We start from the raw sequence: 20,550 nt of genomic DNA, 5'->3' as shown, positions 1-20,550 counted from the left end.
ACGCGGCATCATGATTCCAGACTAGTCTCTTAGTATTTAATGAAAGAAAGTGGCTTGTGTATGGAAAATATTCCAGTATTTTATTAGGCATATTTTTTTATATATAGCACAGATAATACTTACGTAAATAGATTTATTGCTACAAAAACACTGTCGGTGTATGGCAAGTATTAATTAATTAAAGACCTTTAATGAAATTTAATAACTAAATAATAATTAATAGAAAAAATCTAAGTAATTATTATCATTTGTCATTTCGATTTTTTAGGCATTAAAGATTGCGCAATTGTCTAATCGCACACCGTAATGTATGCATTTTTTTATGTAATAGGAGGCAAACGGGCAGGAGGCTCACATGATGTTAAGTGATACCGCCGCCCATGGACACTCACACTATCAGAAGGCTCGCAAGTGCGTTGCCGGCCTTTCAAGAATTTATGCCTTCCGTATTATCAATGCCTCGAATAAAAATAAATTCTTAAGACTAAACGAAGATCAAGAAACGATTACGTATTCATAATACCGGTTAAACGATATGAAAAAATTGCAGTTTAAAATGAAAATCGTTAGTCTCCTATGCATTTTACGGTATTATTATTAATCCTTACATAATTGAACCGAATGTTGCAATTTTACGGGACCCTTAATGTGTTTGGTGCGTGGCTGGGAACTTCACATTAAGATTAGGGACTTTCTGGGAATGTCATTACTAGCAGGTAGCTTTATTGAATATGGGGAACTCTTTAATCTATTAATAATCAATTATTAAGCTGCAATTAGTTCGGTTAAATCCGTTAATGGTACCAACCTCATTTGCATTAAAAGTATTTTTTAATATTTTTGTTACAAAGTACACATGTCAGAAGTGAAACTTCTTTGGCAAAATAATTTTAAGTATTGTTCATATTTATACAAATCTAAAACTTTAGATTTCCGAGACTTAGAGGGAGGGAAAAAGGAAAATTTGTTAGGAATTTAATTGTGATTAAAATATGAAGTGTCGAAAATTAATACAAATAATAAATTAAGTTTCTTCAATAGTGGCAATAATAATTTACAATTCGTCATTTGAGATTTAAATAAATTATTATGCATAAAATATAAAATACTAATATTTCATAAATTCTCTTAACGAAATTTTAATTTTAAAAATATAATTTCTATAAGGTAATTCGCCCTTCTCAATCTATCTCAATCGGAATCAATCGCTCTCTCCCTTTTCTTCGACATAAACGCTGCACATCTTAGTGACGTTTTCGTAAAAATTTACCCTAATGCGCCTAAAGAAGTTTCACTTCAAAAAAAACACCGTAACATAATTTCAAATAAAACAGAGAAGATGTTTAGGTGCGTCTAGAAGCAATAAAGTTTGATTACACTCAATTTTCTCTTCACCGTGATAAATCGTTTTAGATCATCCATTAGAAGGCATGGAGTGTCAGCAGTTTACACGTCTTATTGCTTGACTCGAGTCTTGAGCGTCGCGACGCCCAATAAAAACATCAACCATATTCACCAAAATAACTCTTGGCAGTCATTCGTGAGTCCGACGGATAGGTACGTAAGTATACTAAAGATACATAGTTTCCCGCTAAAACCCTTCTGAATATTAAATTTTAATTTTATTATTAAAAGTATTTATATATGTCGCATAAACGGAAATATATGAGCTATGCTTTTAAGTATGTGGTATACTATAAAGTAAAATTTGTCTAGATTTCGATATAAGTAATCCGACGCCATTATATTACAAAAGCCTAAAACACATGAAACTAAACGTATTAAAATCAAGAATAAAAAAATATAAATACCCGTTATAAATATTAGCTAAATTGGATATCTAAAATATATTGAAAATATGGTTTTAAGAACATATTAATATGTAAATTTAATTGTTTATTTTGTATAGACAATATATTTTATTTATAATTTAATGTTACTTACATAACCGATTAAAAATATATTAGTAATAGTTTAAATACGATATAAATTAGAATAAGTACTTCAAGTGGCGGAAGTAAATAAAAAAATAAGTAAATAATTTTATCTAGATTTTATACTTGCTTATTTAATTTCACTCAACAGAATTTATAGAATTTGATGATACAGCAAAAAAAAAACTAAATAAAATACTTTTTAAATACTGCCAAATCACCTTTAATTATTTGTAGGATTTTTGTGATTAATTAAAAATTATTATTATCGATCAACTGTGACTATAAACACAGTTAGATACATCGCGCGGTAAAAACCGAAAAATATTCGTGGAACTTCAGGAATTTTGTTTGTTTGTTTTCGCTAACTTGGATAAATACTCACGCCTTGAATAAAATCTTGAATAATAACAGTCCATATCACTTAATGATTCACTGCATCAATATATATTTCACTTGCATTCGTTTGCAGTTAATTACACTCACGAATTACATCTAAAACGTTTGACATTTCATAAATTAACCTCACAAGTGTCATCACCGCGCACGGAATACGTCAAATCACATAAAGCCACCAACGCGACTGAAGTGGATCGCGGTCGAACCATACCGCGTCTTTCGAAAATTGCGCCATCTCAGCAAGCACTCGAGCAAAATTAACAACACAAAAACACCTTGGGCACACTTCATGCCCTATAGAGCTTTCCCAAATATTTGATGCCTAAAACTAGATAATGTTTACATCGCGAAATGCCGACACCCCAACGACCGGAAGTCAAACTCAAGCAAACACGACAACTATGTAAAATATTGCAGGATCGCGATCGCATTGTTGACATTCCCGAATAAAAATCACTAAAATCTCCAGTTATTTGTATGAAAAAGCGATAAAAAGTACTTTTCACTTACCTATTATGGTGTTGGAAGATGAGGTGAAGGGGCGAATTTTGATTAGATGTCAATTTAGGAGTATTTTAAAAGAATATACTCTTATTGGTATGCGAAGAATGGCACAAAGAATCCCGACAACGCACGCGACGAATGCGCACCTCGTTTGCGCATATGCTGACAGAACTTCACGGACGTTCCTCCCCTCGTCCCGCAAACACCCGGTAATATTAGGGTGTGTGCGTGTTTAGAGTGGTCAAACGTGAAATTGAGTGTACGTATACACGCACACACTGATAAAATATACCTGCGTAGCTGCCGCTTGCCGCCATCTTTGTTACGAAACACAGCGAGCTGTCTACTATAATATAGATTATAGAAAATGTCTAACATTGCTAAATGCTACAGATTGATCATGCAGTGCCACCTAGCGGGCGATGTCAAAACCTCTATGGCAACGCTAGAGGGCTCTTTGGACAGTTATCGTATATTTCGTAATATGTTTTGGCCACTCAAATAATATTATGTACCTATTTATATAGTTAGGTATACACCTGTATACATATAATATCTGGTTGCTGATATCATAGTTTTATGGTAGGTATTATTATTGTATTTTTATCATAATAATATAACAAATGATAATTATATTTGATATTTGCTGTAAAAAATATTAAATTTCAAATGCTAACCTTACTATACTGATTTGAATTATAAGTTACGCGTAATCGATATATTTCCGGCAAAACATATTTCTTTGGTTTAGTTTAATCAGAGGAGGCTGATTTGATACAGACCAATGAAACGGACACCGGAATGTAGATGAGTAGACGCAAATATTAAAATATAAATACTAGTAAAGGTAAGTGAGATAAATAAAAATCGTAATTATAACTTATTCAACTGAACCAATTTATTGACAATTTAATATAACAATAGCTTTCAACGACCGAATTCTTAAAATAATAATCCGCCTAAACAGAAATTAGAAAGATTTTAGAGAAAAAAATCTCGCTATTCTCTGTACTGACTTAGGATGTTGATTAATTTATACTATTAAGAACTATATAAAATATTCAATTATAGAAACTAAGGTTTATAAAAACCATAAGAATACTAATTAATACGAGTAATCCATATTCAACATTTTACGCGTGTTAAATTTATCATCCATTTACGCATTACTGAATATAAAATAGAAAAACATGGATCATATCTCGGTAATACAAATACAATAAGATATAATTGTGTTTAAGCGTGTGCTTAATTAAGGCACACATAAATGTAAATTATTAATCTTATTCGATTTTTTTTCATCAAAACAAAAATAATTTATAATGTAAATTCCACTAATCTAATAAAATTAATTACATATAAGTGAAATATAATTATTACTATATTTGTAAATATAATAGAATATAAGATATGATTTATATAATTTACAATACAATATATTCTGTGTAGTGTTAAAACGTATTTAAACGAATAGGGTATTTTTCAATACTGAATTATTAATACAAATAAATTGTGAATACTAGCAGTAAAGACAAATATTTAATCTCTAATTAAGCAAAAGAATAATCCTAGAACCCTAAAAATATTTAATACTTACGCATTATTGTTATTTCGTATTTCAAAACGGATATCAATAAACAATCGCCGATCGCGCCTTGAAATCTGTCAACGATCAAACTTCACAGGAAATAAATCGTTTGACAGTGACATTTTGAAATACGAACACGAATCGTACAATTAAAATGTCTGTGCTAATCAAATAAGTGCCGTGGATAAGTATGTCTAATTAAAAATTAAGTAAATTTTCTTAACAATACACAGCTTACTAGAAAATAGGCGGTAAAGTAATTGAACTTTAATACTAATTGTTTAAACAAACATTACACAATTGTGCTGTATTGTAACACTCAACACGTGCAGAATATAGTCAGTAGGGCTTATATTAGTAAATATAATTTATAGAAAATTAATTGCTCTTGCGTTCTGAATAAACTACTTTTACTTCGTGAAAAGGCAGGTCCAAGACGACAATCGCGTGGAATACCATATTCGTTGTGGCCAAAATGTACTCGCACACAGAAAACCACGTGAAAGCTGAAATCAGAAAGATATCTTACTAATTATAATAAACATCGTGTTGAAATAAGATGCTATATAAGTAATCACTATTCTCACTATCCTAATTATGTTCCTGGGGGTCTAGCCAAGATGGCTTAACAGTAGTGTATGTAGAAAGTCGAAAACTAAATTTGTATGAAAATGACAGCCCGTGTCGACAGTCGGTAGCCTAGGCCCTAAAGGCGTGAGTCGGGATACAATAAGCGACGCCATGACAGTGCTACGAAAAGACACACATTAACGCTTACGCTATTCGGTAGCCAACGGCCAATTAATGTTTCGGCAGTGTAGAAAAAACGGCGTTTCTCCGCCATGTTTTAGCGTGATCTCAAAAGCTGCTGTTTGCAATAATTCAGTACAACTATTGCCATCTTTAATCGCTACCGTTTTAAAAACATGTCTTATTTTGGACGTTTTAACGAAATGATTTTAATTTGTTATCTGTTTTTTTAACTTTCTCGTGTTTAGAGTTTTAGTTTTTCAATGAATCAATGCGAGGATAACTTAATAGACACAGATAAATATGAAAATATCAAGAAAATCAGCAAATTAGTAGAGGTAAATCCTAGTTATATTGGATATCTTTTATTGATATTTATATTGCATGAAAGTTCATGAAATTGTTCTTTAATTTGAAAAATATATATATGTACCATTTAATATTGCATATATTATATAATCACAAAAAAAAATGATTGTACATTTTATTTGTATATTTCAGATGAGAAAGCAGTCACTAATGAATATAATTAGAAGTTCTAAATATATTTTATTGTAATTATAATAGAAGCTGATAATGATATAATATTGATTTAAATTAATCAAATAAAGTGGATTTATACTTTATGAACTTTGGAAATATAAAATCTAGTGAGCAATACTAAGTAATGGTAAGCAGATATTTTCTTTAATTATTTACTAAGTCAATATACTAGAGATATCTATTATAATATTGTTAATGAATGAGAAGTTTGAATTCAAGTCCCTTGGGAGTTGCTGACATTGTTTGGTTATTAAAAACTTTAATTGACAATAAGCAGCAAAGTGACAAATTAAGTATATTTTTAAGTTTAGAATTAAGTAAAGAGTTTTAATATTAAAGTTACCTATTGAACAAACCTTGGACCGATCTTAGTTTAGTTTGTCAGTTTTCTATTTGATCAAAGTACTAACTAAAATATTTTCTTTTCAGAAAAAGAGAAGCTAATAAGACAACTTAAAATATTTAATAAAAACACAAATGGACAAGTTTTACTAAAGTCTTATCTTTTAATTAATTTTAGTGTTAGGTATATTATGTACCTGAAAATGGGGAATGAAGCATTTTATGAATAATGTAAAAAATAAGATAAGTGGAGTATGAAATAATGGTTGGTTAAGTAACATTACCTCATGAACAGGAAACAGTAACTGAAACTATGTTCTTCCACATTTAATCTTAATAAGTTCAGCAGTTTGAATGTCAATGAGATATTATTATAAACAAACTGGATTTGTAGATTTTGGGAAGATTTATATCTTTAAAATACCTAACTATTATTATTTACAATTGTTGTGTTAAGGAAACAATCAGGATGTATTCATAGTAACTGTAGGTATCATAGTAATTTTATGAAATCATCACAACATCTAACGTTAGGTTTTATGAATTGAACAATTTTTTGTATATAACAGCACACAAACAAGATACCTATTGACTGCTGCAAATTAACACTTACATTTATTAGTTAATTATCTACATATAAAAATATGAATAATTGAATACATCTACATTAGGTAGTAATGCATTGAATTTGGTGCACCTGTGTGTGTTCAGTAGTAATGTCTGTATTGTTTAATAAGTTGTTACATATGCTTATTTTTCTATGTAGACTGCATTATGTTAAGGAAGATATTTGGTGCCTTATTTTAATAAAAAATAACCATAACTGAAATATTTTTATTTTGCTACCTATTTGTTTAATATTTCTAACTATTAGTAGGTACGGGTCATTCATATATGCATTATCTGTATATTCTAGTAAAGTAAACTAATATTATTAACCACTTTACACTGGCTTTTCCTACTAAAGAAGACAGGTAAATTACCAAAAATAAAACTGACAAATACATAACATACAATGTTTATTCATTACTTACTTAAACAGAATTTGCATTTACATATTCACTAGTAGCAAATCACTGATATAACCAAAAGTTTATTGACATAAATATTAACTTAAAATCAGCATCAAACTTAAATTTATATCTAAGATGTTGGAGCATCAATATGGAATCAAAGGTTGAGTAAGGGTTATAATTTCATACCAGACTAAGTTTCTATTTTATAATTTTTATTAATCCCTCTTTTCATTTCATTGAGTACTTGCTGCTTTTCAATTCTCACTTTCTAAAAGTATAAATTTATTATAAACAATCAACCTTTTTGACGACTCATTGGTCTAGTGGTTAGTAACCCTGACTGCGAATCCATGGGTCCCGGGTTCGATCCCCGGCTGAGACGAACATCGATGTGATGAGCATTTGGTGTTGTGCTTAGGTCTTGGGTGTTTAAATATGTATTTATATGTCTATCTCTCTATAATATGTATGTATATCCGTTGCCTAGTACCCATAACACAAGCTTCACCAGCTTAGCATGGGACTCGGTCAATTGGTGTGAATTGTCAAAAAAAAAAAAAAAAAAAAAAAAAAAAAAAAAAAAAAAAAAAAAAAATGACTCTAACTTAAACTGAAATTGTTTGTTAGACATAAACAGAGATAATTCCAACTAGTAGTAATCACTAATAAAATCTACACTTATATATAAATCTGCTTACAAATTGACATTAAAAATGTTCAAACACAAACACCAAACCTAATTAAAGCTTAAATCAAACTCTAATTTCAGTGTTCACACTAGTCTACGTTTTTTTTCTATTGTTTTTTAATTCCTTGGACTATCCTTCTATTCCTTATCAACTTCTAGTAAACCTTATTTTCACTCTTTATTTATCAATCCACAGTACTATTTCTATTGTTTCTTCTAAGCGGTAACAAAATATGTTGCTTCTTCATTTTGCTGATTAGTTGTGAGGTTCCTAATCCTAAAAATATCAAAGTATGAGTACTACTAATTATTATATATCGCGATTATGCAATTTCAAAATATTGTATTTATTTGTAGCCTTAAATTTCTGAGAAAACATGAAACAAACCATAATTAATTTAAACATGCAATTAAAATTCATATATTGACTTTGCACCTTCCGTAAATTCCACTTAAATCGAAAATTGTTCCGACCTTGCTGACATTCTAATGTCCCTTTTGCAGCTTCCAATAATTGGAATTTGCAATTATTGCAAATTTACAATAATATTGTAGTTTTAACTTTTATTTGTTTATAAAAGTGACATTAGGAATACATTTAATCCAGAGACAATATGACGGAATAAGGTGCTACGAACAGCAGCTCGCATCTACGGTGTCGACTTAGCGGTAATGTATCGACATGCCTCTTGGCTACGAACGAAGCGTTTTCGACAGTACAATTACGCAAAAGCGGTAGTGTATGTAGAATACTTTTCGACACCAATATGGCTAGACCCCCAGATCATTACGCATCGGCAGATGATACGAGAAAATATAATTGGCCGTCTCTGTGGCAGAAAAGTTCTGGTCTCATAAGAAAGCACGTTAAAATTTTAAATTATGTAATCAATTAAACTCTTTCACACACGTTCAATGCACACACCCTAATGGGGCATCCACACGCTGGCTGTTTGTCACAAACACCGCAAACAGCAAACGAAGTCCCAAACACCAACCACAATCACCCAACACAAACAGCCATCCACATGCTTGGCGAACGTTCATAACATTCCGAATCGGCAAACATGGCGGACGACGAGCTTGTGGCAGCTATTACTTTCGGGTTGACATATTTTTATTATAAATTAAAGCAAGAGAAAGAAAAAAGGAAAAAAAGAAGAAAGTAAAGACGATGGTTGATGATTAAAATACATAGAAATCGTACAAGGTACTGCTTTAGACCTATTTTAATTTTACTTAAAAGTTTTTATTCGTTTCAGACAATTTATAGAAGAAAAATTTAATGAGCTAATTTTGATAAGCCTCCAAAATGTCAAAATCGTAGGTGCTGACCAATCAGACATTTTTTACGCTTTGCGCGCCAACGAAAAAGTGTATCAAGTAAATACGTCCGCCTCCCGCAAGCTGGCGCGCATACTGATCGCAGCCAAACGTGTGGATACGTTGCAAACTGTTTGCCAAACATCCTTTGATCTGGCAAGATAAACCGACACCGATGCCGAACACTGCCCAACACCAACACAAACAGGCAAACAACGACAAACACCCATCCACACGTCCATGTTTGCTGTTTGCTGTTGGCTGTTTGCCATTGTTTGCCAAGCGTGTGGATGGGGCTTAACATTCCGAATCGGCAAACATGGCGGACGACGAGCTTGTGGCAGCTATTACTTTCGGGTTGACATATTTTTATTATAAATTAAAGCAAGAGAAAGAAAAAAGGAAAAAAAGAAGAAAGTAAAGACGATGGTTGATGATTAAAATACATAGAAATCGTACAAGGTACTGCTTTAGACCTATTTTAATTTTACTTAAAAGTTTTTATTCGTTTCAGACAATTTATAGAAGAAAAATTTAATGAGCTAATTTTGATAAGCCTCCAAAATGTCAAAATCGTAGGTGCTGACCAATCAGACATTTTTTACGCTTTGCGCGCCAACGAAAAAGTGTATCAAGTAAATACGTCCGCCTCCCGCAAGCTGGCGCGCATACTGATCGCAGCCAAACGTGTGGATACGTTGCAAACTGTTTGCCAAACATCCTTTGATCTGGCAAGATAAACCGACACCGATGCCGAACACTGCCCAACACAAACACAAACAGGCAAACAACGACAAACACCCATCCACACGTCCGTGTTTGCTGTTTGCTGTTGGCTGTTTGCCATTGTTTGGCAAGCGTGTGGATGGGGCTTAACACATATTCACACACCCAGTTTGGTTTAGTTTTAGTCTATTACTATAGTTTAGTCTTTGTAGGTAGTTATGTTTTTGTATAGTATCTGTTTGCGATTGAAGGCTGGTGTTACTTGTTACCACAGGACTACTTCAGTCCAATTATAGGCACCAGCCTCTCACAAAGCTGTTTATTATTATTTTATATTAATAAGAACCTTACTGAACCTTTATTTTATTACTTAAAGTGTCTTACCAAGCGGTCTACAGAGAAGGCGATGTCTCAAGAAAAAAATAATTAATCCTGTAGTAGCTGCTATTGCGATGAAGAATAGGTTCCACACAATTTTGTTGGTCCGTACGGGCTCCAAAACGTCATTTGCGATACATCCAATTCTTGCTCTACATAACATATGTAATAGAGAAGCCACCATAAAAATTATGAAGATCTTCTCGTGAATGACTGAAAATTTAAATAATTGTATTATTTATTATGAAATGTAAATTATTAAAATTAAGTTATTACTGCACGGTTCCTGGGTGATCGGGGAATAGAGGATAGAGGATTATTATTATTAAATAATAGACGATTTTAGTTTTACTCTATAGTCTATACCAACCACTCGCGTAAAAATTAATTTGACTCGAAAAGTGAAATTTTTTCTTTCGCATGTAACAATTTCAAGTAGGTATGTTTTACTTTTTGTAAAAGACCATATAGAAGTATAGCATAATTCGCAAATGTTTCGGGTTTTGTCTAACCACTAATAGTGGTGTCATACCACTAATGAGGATATTGATATTTTCCACCTCACCAAAGAAGATGTGGGGAAGTATTTGAAAAGGCGGGAAGACTCTGATTTTGTTTAACCAGTAAATTGAAATATATAGTTTACTAGCAGACTCGGCTAAGCGATGCTGTTGCTAAGATTTTTGTTATATTACATAGTAGTAAACTATTCTAGAGGAACGGTAGGAGAACATCAGTTATGGGGACCACCATGCTTTTTTGGTGGTTATGCCATTAAATTGTAGCTTATGTGAAACGTTAGTACTTTCAACACAGCGCCATCTGTAAGAACTTTGACTATCAAATAATAAACAAATATTTTGCAATAAAATAATATTGCGGGTATAAATGGAGATGTAAGCTATCCTATCTTTTAAGTTGGATCAAACTACACACGGTGTGCAAATTTGATTGATATCCGTTCGCTAGTTTAGGAGTCCATAGCGGACAAACAACGTAACACGTAATTTATATATTCGAAGATAAGTTTTAAGTTTATAAGTTTTCTTTGGATTTTTTTAATATATTTTTCTGTTTGTCTATTAATGTACTTACTTGCTTTCTGTTTCATATATATTGTTTATCTATGTAATCTGTTTTGGCTTTCTATATAGTCTAGTGTTTTGTTTTATAATATGTATGCTAGCTGTATGATTAGATACTATTAATAAATAAATACCTAAAAAGGTCGAATACATCGAGCCAGTTATCAGCAACATAAATACACAAGTTAAAACAATATTTAAAGTAAGTTCTATTTTCTTCGCTAGTTGAAAAAGTTCGAGTCGTTACCCATTGTTTGCCATTCTGCTACGGGCATTTACATTTTAAATGCCACAATAGTTTCAGGCATTAGTTTTAAGTAGGTCAGGGAAATCTTTTGATTTTACTAAAAAGCCACCTGCGCTAGAAACCGCGTTCAATAAACATTAATTGGAAAGGTTCTAAGTGCTGGTTTTGGCACTTCTCCAAACACTTTGCGAAAAATAATTAGTAAATCTTCATTGTTGTTTTCTGCATTGTAGAAATTGTAAGGCCCCAGGCAAGCGAGGTTAAATTTCTAAATGTTTTATTTTTTTATTTTTTTTTAGTTCTCGAATACATCTCTACCTCTTTTATGTATACATCGTTGTTCATACGACCGGCATACCGTTACCTTAGTGTTATGAGATATTAGGTGGACACATTTATCAGTCAGTAAATTGATTTATTTGTCATTATGGATTAGTACACCTTGAATAATTGAAGCTTAGCAGGTACGCCGTATTTGTTAGGTCTGTAATATGTTGGTTTCCCTAGTTTAATTAATTAGTTTTAATAACGCACATAATTTCCCGGGGTAATACGGAATCTCAGGTTTGAAAATCTCAAATATTGATTCAGTTCTTATTTATTTATTTAATGATAATGTATGGTCAACTAAAATATTATAAAACGATTATACAAGACGTATAACCTTAACAGAAAACCTTTTGCTAATTAAGGATAACTTAAGCATCTATACACTAAGCATATATATTTAAATGTTAGCAAAATATAAAGGTACTTACAATAATTTTCTCTATTAGAGACATACGTAACACCCGTCAAAGCAAACAATTCCACCAAATTTAGCCAATAGCAAGCTTTTCCCAGTTTAGTTGCCGTCAATCGCATCTATAATGAAAATAATATTATTTATTATTAATATAAATATTAATAATAACTTATTGAATCCGTCACTTGGCTCAGTTTTATTTCATAGATGATTAGGTGATATGCCTTATGGTTGGTTGATAGGTTTTGAAACATCTTCATGATCATTTGTCAATCCAGTAGGCATGTATTCAGCCTCCTGTGCCTGACGCACGCCGTCGGCTTTTTGGGTCTAAAGCTAGTCCATGTTTTTCTTCACCGTACGCGCGAATAGATGTGCACATAGATAGAAATCCAAGGATCTTACGACCTCAGTTATGAGAGTCGCACGCTAATGCCACTAGGCTTCACTGTTATATTTAATCATTATTTTAAAAAAAACAATTTTTTTTTATCCAATAACAAGTTATATTTTTAGCAGATATTGGAGCCCCTGAACTAAGTCTAGGGAGACCTGTACATCAGGGTACTCCGCTCTTCTAATGGTAGATATAACGAAATAGTAACTTAACAATAAATGAAACCATTATAAGGTAACGAGACTAGATGAGACCTCAATAAACGAAGATAAATTTATTAATAGTATCTATCTATCTAGTACGAGTATCGGTTTTGCTACAAACTCCCAAGCGAAATTAGAGAATTATCGTTATATACATTCAAATTTTATAAATTTGACGAGTTTTTAAATGATCCTAACTAATCCATGGGATTGATTAGCTCCAGTTCAAATATTTAGGGCTGCTCTGCCTTACAAACAATTTGTTTGACTCAAAACTTGGCGATTAAAAAGAGTGGCGGAGAGTTTCTTGCAAGAACTGGCAACTGGCAACTGATTTTCCCGCTCTTCGTCACGACTAGCGAACTGGTTGTAAATTTAAATTTAGAATCAGTTTAACATCTTTTCTGTTGACGTTCATAAGTGTACTTGTTAGCCATATGATATATTATATAGTTATGATTAATACCTGTTCATCCGTTATGTGCAAAGTGCGTTCTTTATGGTAGTTAAAGTATAGAGATCCTATCAATAATCTTGGTCCTAGGTGGTAGGCGATGCATATCCTCCAGACGTACCTTTGAGGGCTTATCCCAGTAATTGCACTTATTGATGGTACTACGTTATAAACCTGGAAAATTACAATATTTAAGGGTGTAAGATCAGAAACGTCTTGCACTCCCTGAGGGTGAGTTATAGGGTAAGATTCATAAACAGACTTGCTCTATGACTCTTGTATCTCAAAATCCGAAACATTTTTGACATATGAGACGCGCAAAGGCTTTAAATCCCAGAGTCGAGACTGAGCGCAGAATACGACTCCAGTATCTCAAAATCTAAGCAATAACAATTTCTGTTTTTTTTTCACAAACTCGACAGAACCTCTACCGAAAATAGATTATTAATACACACATATTAGTAGGATCTGAATATGTTCTTTAATTTTCGTTTGGAATTGGTAAATTACTTGGTAATGTATGGGGCTCCTCTGTGATGCTACTTTGCTGATTTGAGGAAAGTTATACTTCAAAGATGTGATTACGCAATATATTATTAGGATCTGACAAAACTCTTTAGATAGACCGGCTATTAGTATGAACGTTATTTGAAGGCAATTCTTATATATAAAAATTAAACATACCCGACAGTGGGTTTCATGAATGTCATCTGCCTGGAATAAGGAAGCTGTCACGTAACAAAATATTAGAGCGCCTAGTGGAAGCCAGAGAGCAGTCAAACAGATCTTTCTTAGAGCACATGTCCACAAATCACCCTGAAATTATATTAAGTATTAAGATACCATATCCCAACACAGTGCTCATGCATTTCAATTAAATACCTTATGTTCTACAACTATAAGTGAACTTTTCACATTTTCTGCTTCATTTATGCGATAATTAGCTCTTGGTAAAGATTGTGCTAACTCTTCCTGTGCGTCATTTAACATTTTCTTTCTCTCACTCACTTTTCATTATTTTATTACATATTTAAAACAGAACGTACGATAAATACATAATCAAGTCCTTCGTATTGATTTGTATGAAAAACATATTGACTTTAAAAACAGGGTTTTTTATACGCGCTCGACATATTTATTGAATGGTACATTGGGTTGGAATAAAATATAGATTGGTATTTGCAGGAGCCGTGTACTATGTGTTACAGGGTAAAATTGTCGACTAAAGTTAGTGACTTGCGTGGTAAAATCAGGTTGTTTGGACTTGCGCATTTCATGCCGTGAAAAAAGAGCCCTTTGTTCCACTCTAATAATTAGACTTTCCTATTTTAAACTGTGTCACGGCTTACTGCGAGTAAAGGAGCATATAAAAGAAATTATAAAACAATTTTTAGATTTAAATTTTTTATTCGTATAATATATTAATAATTATTCTGTAAGAAATAATTTAGTAATGCGACATCTACAATGACTCAGGTCTAAATTGCTATAAAACTTCTTGATTTTTACTTTTGCCTATCTCTAGTTCTGAATTCTGACTTGTGTAATTTTACAATTGTAAAACTTTTTTTATTATAGACATAATTGTAAGTTAAAATTATTAATAATATTCTAGACGACAACATGTAATTGAACGTGTATCTGTCTACGCTATCTGTGGCTATTATGTTTGACAGTGACGTTGATGTTAAGGAGTGCACGCCATGTTGGTATTACCGTCCGATTGCATCGATTGCGGATTGGCTAGTGGTTAGGCGTGTTCTGTGCATAAGGCTGTCCAGTGTCCACCCTAGGCTGTCGAGTGTCGGCTTGCCGCTTGTGTCAGTGACCAGTCACCAGTGTTTGCTTGCAAAAATACTAAATTTAAGCCGTGTGCTTTTTAAAAATTCGAAGTATTTATTACCGCCTTTGTTGTGTCTGCTTATAAATATCATGTTTTTTTAAATTACCTTTAACACGTTAACACAATGATTTTTTGTAAATTTATTTTGTGCATTCGTTTCTTAATTTTAATAACATGCGCTGAAAGACTGCAGGCTTCGTCCCACTGGATGGTTACTGAAAGTGGATTAATTCAGCCCAGGGTAAGAAAGATTAATTGATTGTTTTAATGCGCTTGAACTAAGCTTTTACCGTAAACCTACATTTTATTTATGAATATAACTACTGCATAATTATATATTATTTAGTCATTTTAACATTTACTTTCAAAATTTTATATTTCTGAAAGGATGATAATAGTTAGCTGTTGTTGCTTATTTATTCCTATTTTCATTATAATGTGGGATAAGCTATAAAATAGTTTTTATAAGTATGGGCTTTAATTTTAATATAATAAAGAGTTACCTAATTCAAATTTCAGATGGATTCTCCTTTTGAAATGGCTCGACCATATGACTTCTTATCATTTTTAAAGCAAGAAACTCGTTGGGATGAAATTATTAAGTTGCACCATGAGTTATCAAAAAAGCAAAAATTTCTTGATGAACTCTGGACAGATATTGAAAAAGATACAGATTTAGGTGTTGATGTTGGAAAAGATGAAAATTGCATGAGGGCGGGCCCTCTTAGCATGATTGATTGGTATCATACACCTTTAGAAGATGGTACTATAAAAAACATTGCGGAGGAAGAATTTTTGCTCCCAAGCAGTTATGGACCCAGTATTGATGTACCCGATTGTAAAAAGATATCATCCCTTACCTTCAGTATGTTTACTTTTGAACATTTAAGTGTAAGTATAATTTTCTATTCCTATGTGTATAACACTGTATCTGCCTCAATGTTAGATTAATCTAAATAGGATAAGCATAGCTATTGTTGAGATTTTTATCTTTTTTTGTATCTAATCCCAAACTCTACTTTAAAATCTCAGATACATGATACATGTTCCATTTATTTATTTTGTGGTTATAATAAAACAAGTGTGTACTTTGTAGTTATTTGTGGTATTGTGACTGTACTTACTGATAAAAAAAATTGTATTGGTTGTTGTAAGCTTTAAATTCTTTTTTGTCCTCCTGCACCTAAAACATTTTGTTTTCAACTGTGTTCTTCCTTTCAGAGTATGATAAAAAGAACAAATATTTCAATTACACCAGAGTACCCTACACTGGATATAATATCTCCGGCAGCATCGGTAGAGCAATTTGGGCATTGGTTAGCTGGTGCCTTAAAAAAGAATAGTTCATCATGGCTGCATTACAACTTGGCAGCTTTATTTTGGAGAATGAAAGGAAATGCACCTAAAGCTTTAGAGTGTTGCCGACGAGCAGTGCATTATGCACCCAGGTACATGGATTAAATTACATTTGTGATGCTTTATGTAACAAAAAAAAAACCAGTCTAAACATTGTTTTATCCTTAAATTGAATTTGTTTCTAAAATCATAAGTTTAACCTAGCTGGGTAAAAATTAGTTAAATGTAAAACACAGGCTTTTATTTTTTTTCTACTTCTAATTCTAGAAAGCTATAAGTGTTAGGTGCATACCATTAGTGGTATGCATTACCAAGTTGTACAATCATATTTTTCCAAACCTGTAGATTTTAGTTTAACATAAAATATTTAACACTTTCAGACAGTATAAAGATATAGCCTTATTAAACTTAGGATCTCTGCTATATCGTGCCAAAAAGTATGCCGATGCTATAACAATATTAAATAGTGCCCTCGACCACGATTCCCACAACTCTATTGCACATTTTGTACTAGGGAATATTTATACATATTTGGGTGAATTTAATATATCACTTGCTCACTATAAAGTGTCCTTGGGAATTAATCCAAAGATGGATATAGCTAAGAAACACAAATATGCTACATTATGTCATGTACATTTGGGTGGAAGGATACGGAATTTAAAAGTGTAAGTATTTTGAAGCAATTGTAATCAAGAACTTAATAAAAAATTTACAACTGATGATACAATGAAACTTAAAAGACGAACATATTTGTAAAAAAAGGATGCGTGTACATGTACGCGCGTAAGAAGTTATACTTCTTTGGCATTATTAAAAATAGTTTTTGAATGCATGCAAATAATTAATTACAATTAAATAATCAAAGACTGGAAAAGGAGTCATTATAGTCAATAAAGTTCAGTTTACATTTGAAAAATTAAATAAATAAATATTTATTATCTCTTACATTAGGTGTAACATAAATTCTATTATTATTCGAATGCTGTTTTTAAATTATGTATGTCCAATGCCGTAGCATCTTCCGTGGGCAACTTCATACTGATAATTTTGTGTCACGGTGCGCGCGCATCGTAAAATTTCGCTCTCATCAAATTTTTCATAACGCGCTTAAAGAAGTATAACTTCAAAAACTAAATAAGTCTAATTGCACTTGTTTGTCTCTTTCTGACAAGTTGTGTTAACAATGTGTTAATTAATTAAACTTAATTAAATTAGTACAATAGAACTGATGAATTAACAGTAACATATCTTCTACTTCTATTTTCAGGAAAATAGATAAACTGCGCGAAGGTTTGAGTGAATATATTCTTAAAGAATCAATGTGGATTAAAACGCAGAGCGAGTTTTTAAAGACAATGAAACCAATTGATGGATATGGTAATTATTATTGTGTTTCACTAACAGCGGTACTATTTGATTTTGACAGAACCATATGTACTACTGATAATTCTGTTACAACCAGTCTTAAGAAATAACCGACTTCAAAATTCATTAAATACCCATCAGACCTGGTTAGTCCCTTTTAGGAAAAGGGAGATTTTACACTTCCTGGCCACAGGTCTGCCTGATTACGTGGTAGGCTATTAGGGGTCCTATATATATATAAATATTTTTTATTGTTCTTGTATTACTAAAAGAAATAAATATACTAAACTATAATTAATTTATTTGTATATGGCGTAGATCATAACCTATTTGCTGCAAATTCAAATCCAATGACAGCTTGATCAGCCAAATCGGGTCAAATTACATGTCGAAATGATTTTTTTTTTTTTTTTGGTTTATGTTTTATTGCTTCAAAATTATCAATGCTCATGCTTTAACTTTTATTTGCTTTAGAGGGTTTTTTATACGAAATCTGAGGAAGATTTTATTTTTTAATTAATAATCAAATCAAAATATCATATAACAGATAACATTATGAACGCCAGTGTAAAAATTAATGCTTCAAAATTTAAATTTACTGCCAGTTCTCAAAGGGTAGTTACTGCGTAGAATGGCCGAGAAGAACTGGGAATAAACTCTCTGTCTTTGTATTCAATGTTTGTTTGTAATATTTCAGATTATATATATATTTTTTTTTAATGGCTTTTATTTGTGCCAACTGGGCACAAGGTACTTCGCCAGTGTCGTGTAGATGGAGAAGGCACGAAGGAGATTGATCAGTGAAAATAATAATTTAAAAAAGGTTGAAATTCGATTGTTAGTTTTCATACAGCATACAACAACACAAATATGAGTAATAACATTATTAAATACCTACTATTTCCTATTAACGAATAATTTATATACTTTCAGATTATAAAAACGTAGAAAAGAACTGCGCAAAGATGTCAGAATTGACAGGACTAAGGATCAATGAAATAAAAATGTTGGGTGATAGATACTCTTTGATAAAATACTTTTTTGATGGACCGATATACAATGATAGGTTATTGGAAGTGAGCGGTACTGCCAATTTGGACGCTATTTACACGTTGCAAAGGATCGTTAGTCATATACAGAGACATGCCAATATGGCGGACATATTAGTGCATTTCAATACGGACGAACCGATTGAAGACCAAACTGGTAAGCCTATTTGACAGTATGAAAATAAAAGAAAAACGCTTTTTACCGGATTAAAGTTATGTATTATTATAAATTTACAACTATTTGACATAATTTTAAATTTATCCGACGTTTCGCGTGCTTTACAGCGTGCGTGGTCACGGTGACTGAAGACAAAAGATGTTGAATGTCAAAAAGTATCACAGCTGCAGAGAAAGTTGCATTATCTGTATTTATTTCCCCGGAGTTGGTATCGACTAAAAGATGGAGGGTTTGGGTTTTGTTTTTACTACTTGACTGAACTTTAATCCGGTAAAAAGCGTTTTTCTTTTAATGTTATGAGTTATGTTAATCAAAGACAATACAGTATGAAAATAAAGTGTTATTGAAATTAATCCAATAAATTTAAATATATTTCTTTAAAAGCTTTACGGAGTAAAATAACTTGTAAATTATCAAAAAAATCTATATGTAGAACAGTCACGTGGCATAAAATGATCACCGATTAGTCACAGATGTAGCATAGTTGTAAATTATTTATAAATAATGTAATTTTTATTTAAAAATAATGTCTTTGCGTCTATAATCCTAATACTTTTTTGGAGTTTAATGCCGTCCCAGACAATAATATATGTCTATTTGTGTAATGATGATGATATTAATTTATCCAGGTCTTGCTCTTGGTAATTATTGGAGAATTTTGGTAGTTTTAAAGGCCGAAGCCACGTCTTACGTAGTTAGGAGTCCATCTTTTTCTCTATTTGTGTAATTTAAGGATGACAATTAACACGTAAAAAACTAGACGTTTGCGACGCCATCTTGTCTAGATATTTGGCGGTTTTCTTGAAATAATGAATGTTTAATTTGAATTATTAAATACTTAACAGAAATAAAAATAACAATTTGTGTAGGTTTAACAGTTACTAATAAATAATCCTAAGTGGTTTTTAAAATTTTGTCAAAGGTATAGAAAATAATGCGTTATTATTCTTTTACGATTTTTTTCATATATTTAATTAAGTGCTTACAGACTTATGGAATCATTCGTGAACCTAAATTAAAAAACAAACAAAATCTATTTTTTTAATAATTTACTATTTGATTTATTCCAGCTAAGCCTGAACAAATTGCACATAGTGAAGAAGTCCAATCGGATGTTGATAAGAAAACTCAAACAAGTGATCAATTCTCTGAATTTGAAAGTGGAATATTTTTGTAAGTAAAATAATCCGGCAGCGTTATTCTGTATATTCCCTGTTTTAATTTAGGTAATGATTGGCCACCACTTACGGGGTACCATTACCCCGTAAGTGGTTGTTAAAAAAAATGTTTCGGTGAAATGTACATCTTAATATTGTTAGTACAATTTATTTCATTTTGGAAGAGCTACTAACCCTGACACAGCTATCTTTTATTTAAAAGGGTCCCCAAATCTAAAAATTTTACTATTTTAATTTAATTCTTTCCTAAAATATA

General features: G+C 31.7%; 3 protein-coding genes across 6 annotated transcripts in view; 1 reads left to right on the top strand and 2 right to left on the bottom strand.

The window, feature by feature from the left end:
• Positions 1-2,543, bottom strand: part of LOC125057709 (protein scalloped) — an 88,239-nt gene extending 85,696 nt beyond the window's left edge. For 2 of the 3 annotated variants that reach the window (XM_047661535.1, XM_047661536.1), the window contains exon 1: positions 2,320-2,543. Coding sequence is in view for 1 of the 3 variants with exons in the window: in XM_047661536.1 (XP_047517492.1) it covers positions 2,320-2,353 (34 nt within the window). In the remaining 2 variants the exon portion in view is untranslated. The remainder of the gene's footprint in view (positions 1-2,319) is intronic. The other variant, XM_047661537.1, reaches the window with a different exon arrangement.
• Positions 2,544-3,710: 1,167 nt separating this feature from the next.
• Positions 3,711-14,575, bottom strand: LOC125057950 (post-GPI attachment to proteins factor 2-like). Its single transcript, XM_047661913.1, has 6 exons — positions 14,205-14,575; positions 14,007-14,138; positions 13,335-13,496; positions 12,282-12,387; positions 10,198-10,404; positions 3,711-4,931 (listed from the first exon to the last, which is right to left on the bottom strand). The coding sequence occupies exons 1-6, from the start codon at positions 14,310-14,312 to the stop codon at positions 4,804-4,806; spliced, it is 843 nt and encodes a 280-aa protein (XP_047517869.1). The 5' UTR covers positions 14,313-14,575; the 3' UTR covers positions 3,711-4,803.
• A 537-nt stretch (positions 14,576-15,112) lies between these two features.
• The window catches only part of LOC125057861 (tetratricopeptide repeat protein 17), a 25,710-nt gene continuing 20,272 nt past the window's right edge, over positions 15,113-20,550 (top strand). For both annotated transcript variants that reach the window (XR_007118272.1, XM_047661786.1), the window contains exons 1-7: positions 15,113-15,406; positions 15,685-16,056; positions 16,387-16,613; positions 16,902-17,189; positions 17,792-17,901; positions 18,823-19,095; positions 20,187-20,289. Coding sequence is in view for 1 of the 2 variants with exons in the window: in XM_047661786.1 (XP_047517742.1) it covers positions 15,290-15,406; positions 15,685-16,056; positions 16,387-16,613; positions 16,902-17,189; positions 17,792-17,901; positions 18,823-19,095; positions 20,187-20,289 (1,490 nt within the window). In the remaining variant the exon portion in view is untranslated. The remainder of the gene's footprint in view (positions 15,407-15,684; positions 16,057-16,386; positions 16,614-16,901; positions 17,190-17,791; positions 17,902-18,822; positions 19,096-20,186; positions 20,290-20,550) is intronic.

This window comes from Pieris napi, chromosome 17 (assembly GCF_905475465.1).
Source record: "Pieris napi chromosome 17, ilPieNapi1.2, whole genome shotgun sequence".
NCBI classification, from domain to species: Eukaryota; Metazoa; Arthropoda; class Insecta; order Lepidoptera; family Pieridae; genus Pieris; species Pieris napi.
The sequence above is the reverse complement of the archived record's forward strand: the minus strand, read 5'-3'. Positions and strand labels throughout refer to the sequence as shown.

Bases quoted from the DNA above. Each gene is read 5' to 3' on its own strand.
- LOC125057950 (XM_047661913.1), bottom strand. From the start codon at position 14,312: ATGTTAAATGACGCACAGGAAGAGTTAGCACAATCTTTACCAAGAGCT. The intron at 13,497-14,006 runs GTATGTTTAATT...GTAATTTTCCAG, and splicing joins TTCATGAAACCCACTGTCGG to GTTTATAACGTAGTACCATC. The intron at 10,405-12,281 runs GTAAGTACCTTT...TTAAATTTTCAG, and splicing joins CTCTAATAGAGAAAATTATT to TCATTCACGAGAAGATCTTC.